At 41.3% G+C, this 11810-nt stretch overlaps 1 protein-coding gene across 1 annotated transcript; it reads left to right on the top strand.

The window, feature by feature from the left end:
- The first annotated feature begins 5916 nt into the window (after positions 1 to 5916).
- Positions 5917 to 6852, top strand: LOC135886583 (olfactory receptor 9S13-like). Its single transcript, XM_065414341.1, has one exon. It carries the CDS (start codon positions 5917 to 5919, stop codon positions 6850 to 6852), a length of 936 nt encoding a protein of 311 aa, XP_065270413.1.
- The last annotated feature ends 4958 nt before the right edge of the window (positions 6853 to 11810 follow it).

The raw sequence follows: 11810 nt of genomic DNA, 5'->3' as shown, positions 1-11810 counted from the left end.
AAGTTTTAGTTTTTCAAAGAAAAGTCAAAAATTTCCATGGAAAAACCACCATTTTCCTATGTGTTCCACCTGTAACCCTTGCTGTGAATGGCATGCTTAAATGGCCCAGCCATGGGTATCAAGCATGCAGGGAGTGGGAAAAATTTGTTATTAAGGCTGGGATTTTCAAAGAGGGTGAGATATCTATTTCCCCTCTAAAAGTCAATGAGCGTTGAGCACCGATCTCACTTAGACCCTTTTGAAAAAGCCAGTCACAAATATTATGGTTTATCCTATGGCCTGCATTATGCAGGAGGTCCAAAACCAAAACACTTTTGGCAGAAAACTTTTCAGCCAAAAAAAATGGTATTTTGGCCAAATTTTTAGGTATTAGGTTTTTCAAAGTTGAAAATTTCCCATGAGAAAGCCATCATTTCCCAACCAGTTCTACCTGTAACTCATGCTACCATAATGTGGTACTTTGTCACCATCTAGTGACAGATACATTCCAATAAATGTATGTCTGCTACACCTTTGTCACCTTTCTCTTGGTACAGCAGTAGGGACTCATGTTTATAGATTCAGTGGTCAATCAATGCACATAATTTGCCTTGGGGTGGTGGTTTTATTCGTGTCCTGGAGAGGAAACTTAAATTGCTTGTTCATTTCTGAGATGTAGACTGAGCTCCCTCAGCCAATGGTAGCATGTAACCCAACTAAACCAGAGTTCCTCACTGTCCCATGCTAGTGACTAGCCCATGGGTAGGGGTTTATGAGTCTGCTACTTCAGTTATAAAACCTTTAGCTCACACAATAGAGTCTCATACTTTTAGAGCCACAGGTGCCAGGTTCAATCTTCTCACAGCCCAACCGTAAGCATCATTACACATGTAGGCAAGGAGTGCATAAAATCTGGTCATTAAGGGTAGGATTCTTAAGAAGACTATGGGACAAAATGTCCATTTCCTTCTGAAAGTTAATGGGATCTGGGCACCAATCTCCCATAGATCCACTTGAAAACACCAGTCAAAACATTACAGTTTGCCCTATGGCCTGTGTTATGCAGAATGTCAGAGTAGATGGTCAAAATGATATCTTCTGGTCTTAGAATCTATGAATTGGGAGATTGGTCAGGCCTGAAGCTTTGTATCAGAGAGCCTGATACCAACCCAAAATGTGGAGGGAGCACGGGGGTGCAGATTCATGGGGAGGCAGAGATGGTGAGGAAAAGGAGATTTCCCAGCATGGTAATGAGGCAGAGGAGCAGGAAGGTGAGGAAATAGAGCGGAGGCCACCAGACAGATGGAAGAATTCAGGAGAATGAATTCTGGCTGGTGTCTACTCTTCATTCCTTCTGAGATCCTGGAGTAGGGATAATGAATATATTAATGCCCTGAGCTAGTTGTGCAGATAGATAGATCAAAGCAGAATATGGGGAATGTTTCCTAAGAAAATTCCCTTTTGAAATTTTCCTGTCAAAAAAATCTGGTATTCCCATGGGAATTTTTTTTTTAAAGAAAAATGTTTGGAAAAAGCTACTTTCTGACACTTTCTTCCTATTTTCCCACTGGAAAAAAAATAGGAGGCAAGCATAAAATATGAGAAAGTAGGTTTTCTCCACTCTCTCAAATGCTGGAATTTTTTCATGGGAATGCCAGTTATTATGAAAACAGATTTTGCATCAGGGAAACATTTCCATACAGAAAATGTTGACCTGCTCAGATAGATAGATAGATAGATAGATGTGATTGGAGGAAAAATATGTATGTCCCTGAAGAAAAAGAACTTTCAACAGAATAGACAGTTACTTTTGGTACACTATATCCCAAGTCAGCCCCCAATTTGCTTCCTAAATTTGAGGAGCATGATAAAGAAGCAAACTTTGTGAAAAGTCTGAGTCCAGCACTGGGATATGTGTAATATTAGGAAATATTATTGAAATATTAAAATACTAGGAAAACTTTCACGTAATAAAATGCATCCTATCTTTTGGTGCCAGACATTGCCTACAAGCATGCAATGCTTCTGGGAATATCCTACCCCAGAGGTTCACAAAACCACATATAAAGATGAGTCTGTGATACCAGCATGAATCCTTCAGCAGTTTGCAGATGTATTTTATTTTACCATCAACAGTAGCAACCCCACAACCACCACCAGACTTAGCAGGGACTTTTTCTTCTTCTTCTCCAGGTAAGTTCAGCTACTCTGGGTATTGACAGGTACAGAACCACTGCAATGAGCTTTTTCTCCCATATCTATCTATCTAATCTATCTATCTATCTATCTATATGCCAGCATTTAATCCACCCTGCTGACTTTACAGCATCCCTGTGTGAACTCCTCTTGTGCTCATATTGTATCACTGCACTTTTTACTTTCCTAGAAAATATTCTATTCTGTTTAATGTTAGGAGATGACATTGGCAGTACTGTACTAGATGTAGCCCTACAATTTTGCCTTCAGGTTGAAGGGATTTCTTTACTTTTGGAGGTAGATACACCCAATTCTGGGTGCTGGATCTTTCTGGATATATCCCTAGTGTTATAAAAATAAATTCTGATCAGCAAACATTTTGGCTTTGGTGCAAGAGAACCTAATACTGTTATTTACCCATACATTACAGAACTTCAGTATGATTTGGGCTTGTAATTCCCTCAATCTCTTTGAAAAACCCAGCCTAGAGCAGTTTGAAACTCAGAAACTCCCTTCTATGAGAAATGCCAACATTTCAAAATTTATTTTCCTTTCAAATTGGAACAAAAAGAAAAAAAATGAAGTTTCCCACAAAATGAAATTGAAAAAAGAAATCTGGCCAATCAAAATGTTCTGTTTCAATACAATGGAAAAATTGTGTTCTAGTTTCAACTCATTTATTTTATATTATAACTCAAAATATAATATAGAATAAAATAAAATGTTCCATGCTCAAATTTTTGACCAGCACTAGCCCAACCTTTGCCTTTGGGTTTACAATACCACTCATGTTTTTGGTTTTTTTTTCAAAAAATGTTTTCATAGGAAAGTATTCTACAAGTTCTTCCCATACCAAATCATTCAGGTTTGACACAGGTATGTTATCAATATGCTCCATATATTTGTCATGATTGTAGCCTGAAACAGTTGAGATTTTCAATGGATCCTAAAGGAATTATATGCCAAACTCCCATAGAATCTAATAGGAATTGGGTGCCTAACTCCCTTAGGCTCTTTTGAAAATCCCATCCAGAATTATAGAATCACAGAAATGTTGGACTGGAAAGGATCTCGATAGGTCACTTAGTCCAGTCCACTGCACTGTGGCAGGACTAAGTATTATCTAGACCATACCATAGAGGTGTTTGTCTAATCTGTTTTTTAAAAAATCCAATGATGGAGATTCCCCATCCTCCCTAAGTAATTTGTTCTAATGATTAACTACCCTAACAGGAAGCTTTTCCTAATATCTAACCTAAATTACCCATGCTGTAATTTAAGACCATTACTTCTTGTCCTGTCCTCAGTGGTTAAGGGGTACAATTTATCACCCTCCTCTTCATAACAACCTTTTACATACTTGAAGATTTATGTCCCTCCTCAGTCTTCTCCGGACTAAACAAACCCATTTTTTTCAATCTTTCTTCATAGGTCATGTTTTCTAGACCTTTTATCATTTTTTCTCTCCTCTGGACCTTCTCCAATTTGTCCACATCTTTCCCAAAGTGTGGTGCCCAGAACTGGACACAATACTCCAGTTGAGACTTTGTCAGCATGGAATAGAATGGAAGAATTACTACTTGTGTCTTGCTTGCCACACTCCTGCTAATACATCCCAGAATGATGTTCACTTTATTTTTTGCAACTGTATTACATTGTGGACTCATATTTAGTTTGTGATCCACTATAACCCCCAGATCCTTTTCTGCAGTACTCCTTCCTAGGCAGTCATTTCCCATTTTGTATTCGTGCAATTGATTGTTCTTTCATAAGTGTAGTACTTTGTGTTTGTTCTTACTGAATTTCATCCTATTTATTTCAGACCATTTCTCCAGTTTATCAAGCTCATTTTGAATTCCAGTCCTGTCCTCCAAAGTGCTTGCAACCCCTCCCAGCTTGGTATCATGCACAACCTCTGTGTACGGTCTATGCTATTATCCAAATAATTTATGAGGATATTGAATAGAATTGGACCCAGGACAAGTCTCTGAAGGACCCCACTCGATATGCCTTTCCAGCTTCATGGTGAACCCTTGATAACTGCTCTCTGAGTATGGATTTACAAGCAGTTGTGCACTCACCTTATAGTAGGTTTGTAAAAGCTATGTTTACCTAGTTTGTTTATGAGAAGATCATGTAAGACAGTATCAAAAGCCTTTCTAAAGTTGAGATCTATATATCTACTGCTTCCCTGCTATCTGCAAGGCTTGCTACCCTGTCAAGGAAGGATATTAGGTTGATTTGAAATGATTTGTTCTTGACTGTTGACAGTTACTTATCACCTTATTACAGTCTAGATGCTTACAGTGTGATTGCTTGATTGTTTGCTTTTTGGATACTGAAGTTAACCTATAATTCCCTGGGTTGTCCTTATTCCCCTTTTTATAGATAGGTACTATCTTTGCCCTTTTCCAGTCCTCTGGGATCTCTCCCATCCTCCACTAGTTTTCAAAGGCAATCACGAACAGCTCAGAGATCTCTTAAGCCAGTTCCTTAAGTGTTCTAGGATGTATTTCATCAGGTTCTGCCGACCTGACGATATCTAACTAATCTAAGTAATTTTCAACTTGTTCTTTCCCTATTTTAGCCTCAGATCCTACTCCATTTATACTGATGTTCACTATGTTAGTCGTCCAATCACTACTAACCTTTCTGGCAAAAACTGAAACAAAAAAACCATTTATCTGACTGTGGTCAGTGCTGTATTTTCAGTTATTGTCTTTCCCTCCTCGTTGACTGGTGGGCCTACCCTTTCTTTGGTCTCCTTCTTGTACAGAACCAGAGATTTTGTATCCAACTAATCCTTCAGGAATGGAATTTGCCAATGCCATGTTATTCAGTGGATATTAACTTTCCGCCTGCCCTTGGAACAAATGTTAAGGTTGAGGGAGGGAATTATTGTGGTGGTACACTTGGTTAAAGTATTGACAGAACATGGATTTGCAGCATTAGTTATCACAATGCCAGGGACCAGTACTGCTGATATGATCCCAGATTCTGGAAACTGCCAGCTGGACATCTCTGCATAGTGCAAATCATCTTCCTCACTAGCCAATAGTGCAGCAGAAGACCACTTGATAGCTGAGAATCCATTCCACAACCGTTACTTCAGCATCAGGACTGCAAATCTCATGAGTTGCAGCACCAAATGCTAATGGCATTGGAGAGGCACTGGTTCCTCTGGGACAGTCACAGGGAAGAGTAAAGGGTTTGGACCTTAGTATCTGAGAAGAAGATACATGATACTAGTACTACTATTATCATGTGCATGGTTGAATAGCTTCCTTGGTCCCTCGCAGATGACAAAGCACTACGATACCAGTGTATTACAATCATGAGTCTGACCACCTGCCCCTCCAACCAGGAGGACAGTCCTGAAGGTCCCATTGTGTTTGCAAAGCTGAACAAAATGATTTTCCAGAGAGCAGAAGACTGAGACTCAGAATAGGTTCAGATCCTCGGTCCACCAGAGATCCTGCTGGGCAAATCACTCAATTTACCTGCACCTCAGTTTTCCATCTGTAAAATGGGGATAATACTTTCCTATCTCACAGGGGTGTTGGGAGTTTACAGGGCCAGATTTCCAAAAGAAGAAGCAAATGAAAAACTTCGGTCAGCTCTTCTGCCCACTAGTTGAGGATGGAAATCAGAGATCACTAAGGGGTTAATGTGTTACCGCAATAGCCATTATCGATCCCTTTTAATTGTGTTTGTTCCCTTTACCCAAAGCAAGCAACTGCTATGGAAAACTGCACTGCAGTGGCTGAGTTCATCCTGGAAGGATTCAGAGACCATCCAGAGCTTCAAATCATCCTCTTTGTGGTCTTCTTAGTGCTGTATGTCACCACCCTGGTGGGCAACAGTGGTATGATCGCCATCATTAGTGCCGACACTCATCTCCACACTCCCATGTACTTTTTCCTCAGGAACTTGTCCTTCTTGGACCTGTGCTACTCCTCTGTAATTGCCCCCAAAGCCCTGGCCAGCTTCTTCACCCAGAACCAGACTATTTCTTACGCAGGATGCGTGGCCCAGTTGCTGTTGTTTTCCCTCTTCATCACTACTGAAGGGTTCCTCTTGGCTGTCATGGCGTATGACCGCTTCATTGCCATCTGTTACCCACTCCTCTACCCCATTATGATGTCCAGGAAGTCTTGCCAGCAACTGGTGGCTGCATCCTACGCCTGCGGCTGTGCCAATGGAGTGATACAGACCAGCTTCTCCTTCCGGTTGCGGTTCTGTGGGAGCAGCCAAATCAACCACTTCTTCTGTGACGTCCCCGCCGTCATGAAGGCCTCGGTCACTGACACATATGTAAATGAGGTTGTGATGTTTGCACTCTGCAATGTTATCATAGTCATCACCACAGTGGCAATATTTACTTCCTATGCCTACATCCTTTCCACCATCCTCAAGACCCGCTCTGCGGAGGGTAGGTATAAAGCCTTCTCCACCTGTGCCTCCCACATGATGGCTGTGAGTCTCTTCTATGGGACGGTCTTCTTCATCTATGCCCAGCCAGCTGCTATATCCACTCCAAACCAGAGCAAAATGGTGTCCGTGTTCTACACCCTGGTGATCCCCATGCTAAATCCCCTCATCTACAGCCTGAGGAACAAGGACGTGAAAGAGGGTCTGGGGAGGATGATGGGGAAGAGGCTTTTTTCAATGAACTAAATAGAGTCCCAGGTACAGTGAGCTCACAAAGGGAGTTCTCATCACCATTTGCTGGAGCAGAGCAGGTCTAAAGAAGGGAGTTCAATCTAGTATTGCTGGAGCTAGGAGTCCCAGTCAGGAACCCGAGGTTCTGCTCCCCTTATGCTTCACAGATTAATGGGGCCAGCAGTTGCAAATGGGGGAAGGCTAGAGAGCTCTACCAGTTTACACCAGCTGAATATGTGACCCTTAGATTTAAGGCTAAAAGGGACCCTGGTGCCCATATAGCTTGACCTTTTACATATCTGTAGATTTTAAAAAAATAGTGCCTGTCTTTTAGTGCCTCAGAAACTGGGTGCCTAACTTGAGGTTCTTTAGGGGCCTGGCTTCCAGAGGTACTGAGCCATTGACCTCATAGTTGCGGGCGCTCAACTCTGCTGAAAATGACAATATGAGAAGCCAGTTCTGCAAATCTTGGCTAAATTAACCTCTTTCTGGCTACTTACCTGTAAAACAGACATAATTATTCTTACCAATGTTGAGAGGTGTGATGACACTTATTTTATTGACATGTCATAAGCTCGTTCATCTCTTCAACAGGAAGTCACCGCAGACAATGCAGCTGAGGGGTTCAAAGCTTCTTGAGGTGATTTCTAGCTTGGTTAACTATCTTAGGTACAGATATGGCCCCCATCATCTGAGCAACTCAGTCTTGAAGGCATTTATCCTCATAACATGTGTCTGAGGTGGGGAAGTGCCCTTATCCCCCTTTCACAAAGAGGAACTGAGGCCCAGCAAGACTAAAGGTTTATAAAGGTGTTTACATACCTTAAAATAGGTATCTAGTGGAATTTGCAAAAATGCTTAGGTGAGTTAGGTACTTAACTCTCATTGAAACCATTGGGAGTTAAGCACCAAACTGCATCAGTGCCTTTGAAGATAGGCCCCTCTCTGTATCTTTAGGTGCCTAAATATCTTGGTAAATATGGCCCCAAGAGACTTGCTTGAGGCATAAAATATGTGGGAAAGCAGCAATTGAACCTGGGTTCCCCTGATCTAAGCTAATTTTCTAACCACTGGACCATGCGTCTTCATAATAGATATGGCAAAATCTCCTGGATTTCATAGGAAATGCATGGCCAAATTGCTTGGGCAGCTTTGAAAATCTCACCCTACACATCCAAAGTGTTTATAGATATAGATATATAGATATAGATATATATAGTGCATAAGAACCTAACTTCCTATTAAGGTCACAGGAAGACCTTAGATCCTCACAGACTCTGGCAATTATACAGAAGGTTTAATAATAACAAACAATATTACATATTAATTATTATTATTATTAATTACCTTCTCTATAATTGCCAGAGTCTGTGAGGATCTAAGGTCTTCCTGTGACCTTAATAGGAAGTTAGGGTTCTTATGCACTCTCAGAAAGAGCTCAGCAATAATGCATCTGAAATATTGGCCCAATCTGAATTTCAGTGTCTGTATCAGAGTCAATTGTGCAACATCTTTTGGCAGTGTATTCCAATCTCACTGCTTCCCTTGCAATGTGCCAATGTCCCTGTTTAGAGTTGGTTCATATTTTGTAGTGTTTTTGAAAAAAGAAATCAATAGGAAATGAACAATTTTCATTTACAGTAGAACCTCAGAGTTACGAACACCTCGGGAATGGAGGTTGTTCTGTCCAAAGTTTATGACTGAACATTGACTTGATATGGCTTGGAAACTTTACTATGCAGAAGAAAAATGCTGCTTTCCTTTTTTTTTTTTTTTTAGTAGTTTACGTTTAACACAGTACTGCTCTGTAGTTGCTTTTTTTTTTTTTTTTTTTTTTTTGGTCTCTGCTGCTGCCTGATTGCATACATCTGAGTCAAAATAAGATGTGTGGTTGACTGTCAGTTCGTAACTCTGGTGTTCGTAACTCTGAATTTCTACTGTAGTTTCAACTATTCCAGGTTATTATTTATGTATTTCAGTTTGATGAAAAAAATTCTAAATGATTTTTTTTTAATATATTCGTTTTGAATTTTTGGGGTATGTCTGCCTCTCTCTCAATGTTTTAACATTTTCCTCTTTGTGGGGGTGGGGGAGAGAAAAGGTAAAGAAAGAAGAGTGGGAGAAAGTGATTTAAAAATCAATATTTTCCTTCAATTATTTACATTTTCCACTGTAAAGTGGAAAATAAGTGAATGTCTCAGTGGGGAATAAAGGAGATGATAGTGGAAAACTAAAACAAAGTGGAAATTTCCCCACTATTTTAAAGTAAAAAAAAAAAGAACATTTCCCAAATTTTTGAATGTCATTTTGGACATTTTTGCTTTGATTTAAAAAAAAAATGTCACAGAAGACTACAATTTTTTATTGCTAAAACCCCATTTTTCAAAGAAACATATTTCAATTCTGGGTGCTTAGCCTTCCCATGACCCCCTATACACACCCCCTCCCAGGAGTCTCAGCCCTTGAGGGGGCCCCCACCTTACCATCTCCTCCCAGAAGCTCCTGCCTCCCCCGCCCCGATCCCTGTTGCTTATCCCTCCCTCCTGGCAAACCTTGGCTTTATCAATCCCTCTTCCTAATCCATGGCACAGCGGCCATATCCCTACCGCTATATTCTTATTATTCAAGCATGGAATTGCTATCCATAGAGATTCTATGGTACAATTTGATTCATTTAAGATTTTTACTTCATTTGATTCTATGCTTTCTTTCACATATAATGCCACTCCCCCACCAGCACGATCTGTTCTGTCCTTCCAATATATTTTGTACCCTGGTATTACTGTGTCCCACTGATTATCCTCATTCCACCAAGTTTCTGTGATGCCTATTAAATCAATATCATCATTTAATATGAGGCACTCTAGTTCACTCATCTTACTACTTAGATTTCTAGCATTGATATATAAGCACTTTAAAAACTTGTCACTTTTTAGCTGTCTCCCATTACATGATTTAATTGAATGAGACTTTTTTTCTTTGACTGTTTCTCATTAGATCTTACCTGTATTTTATCATCTTCCATCCTCTCCTCCTTACTAGGACATAGACGATCTCCATTAGCAGATCCTCCCCATAGGAATGTCTCTGTCCGAGCCACGTGCTCCTCTGCACCTGTCGGCTTTCCCCCAGCCCTTCATTTAAAAACTGCTCTACAACCTTTTTAATTTTAAGGCCAGCATTCTGGTTCCAGTTTGGTTTAGGTGGAGCTCATCCTTCCTATATAGGACCCCCCCTTTCCAAAAAGTTTCCCCAGTTCCTAGTAAATCTAAACCCCTCCTCCTTACACCATCGTCTCATCCATGCATTGAGACCCTGCAGTTCTGCCTGTCTAACTGGCCCTGCGCGTGGAACTGGAAGCATTTCAGAGAATGCTACCATGGAGGTCCTGGACTTCAATCTCTTACCTAGCAGCCTAAATTTAGCCTCCAGGACCTCTCTCCTATGTCACTGGTACTTACATGTACCACGACCACCGGCTCCTCCCTAGCACTACACATAAGTCTATCTAGATGTCTCGAGAGATCCACAACCTTTGCACCATGCAGGCAAGTCACCATGCAGTTCTCCCAGTCATCACAAACCCAGCTATTTATGTTTCTAATGATCGAGTCACCCATTACTAATACCTGTCTCTTCCTAATAACTGGAGTTCCCTCCCCCAGAAAGGTATCCTCAGTGTGAGAGGATACCACAACATCATCTGGAAGGATAGTCCAAACTATGGGATCATTTCCTTCTGCTCCAGTTGGATGTTCTCCTTCCCTGAGACTTTCCTCCTCCTCGATAGCATAGAGGCTGTCAGACTGGGGATGGGACCATTCTACTGTCCCGGTAAGTCTCATCTATGTACCTCTTTGTCTCCCTTAGCTCCTCCAGCTCAGCCACCCTGGTCTCCAAAGCCCATACAGGGTCTCTGAGGGCCAGAAACTCCTTGCACGTGCTCCTTGCACCATAGGGCAGGTAATCATACATGCTGCATTGGGTGCACTACACTGGATAGCCCCCAGTCTGTTGCTGGACTTCTGCCTACATTGTTTTTTTACTCCTGAAGTTAGTTCCTTTGTTGAGGTTTTGTTTTTATCAGGGGGTGGTTTTTGGCTTAAGTTTGAAGAACTCTCCCACTCCCCTTCAGTAAACTCCCTCGCAAAACTCCCCTGTTAGCTGCTCCTGTTCACTAGCTCCTCTGGTCGCTTAGGAGTGGGCTTTTTAAAGCCCTGGTCTTCCTGAGTAGCCCCACCCCGGTTAAGGGTTGATGGGGCTAAAGGGCTTAGGGATCAAAGCCTCGTTAAGAAGCTCTCAGCCTTGCCTAGCAGGCCGCTAGGCTCAGCACCCACACGGTCAGCACACATTCCCCAAAACAAACAGACCACATGGTATATTTCAGTCCAGCAGCAAGCACACCACAATAAACACACACACACACAACAGACAACAAACTTACCCCAAGGGTCATGTAATCGCTCCTCCTTTACCTGGAGAAGTCCCTCCCCTCTTAAGCCGTTCCAGTTCTTCTACTTTTTACAGTTGAGTTTAGAATTAGGGTAAATGTTGTCGTACCAATTATTACAACAGACCTATAGGTGCCACTATAATACTAACAAGCTATTAGGTGGTTTTGTTTTTCACAGATCCATAGAGTTTAAGGCTAGAAAGGACAATTAGAGCATCTATTTTGACCTCCTGTAGAATGCAGGCCATGGAATTCCACCAAATTACTCATCTCCTGAGCCCAATAGCTTGTGTTTGGCTAAAGCATCTTCCAGAAAGGCATCCAGTCTGGATTTGAAGACATAAAAAGATGGAGAAGCCATCGCTTCCCTAGGGAGTTTGTTCCTGTTGTTAATAACTCTCACTGTTAAAAAATTGTGCATTATTTCTAATTGGAGTTTGTTTGGATTTATCTTCCAACCATTGGGTTTAGTTCTCTGTTCTCCATGAGATTAAAGCACATTTTAGTACCTGATATTTTC

The sequence above is a fragment of the Emys orbicularis genome, chromosome 12, assembly GCF_028017835.1.
Source record: "Emys orbicularis isolate rEmyOrb1 chromosome 12, rEmyOrb1.hap1, whole genome shotgun sequence".
NCBI lineage: Eukaryota > Metazoa > Chordata > Testudines > Emydidae > Emys > Emys orbicularis.
Note: the sequence above shows the minus strand (reverse complement) of the source record. Positions and strands in the feature narration are given on the sequence as shown.

Bases quoted from the DNA above. Each gene is read 5' to 3' on its own strand.
- LOC135886583 (XM_065414341.1), top strand. From the start codon at position 5,917: ATGGAAAACTGCACTGCAGTGGCTGAGTTCATCCTGGAAGGATTCAGA.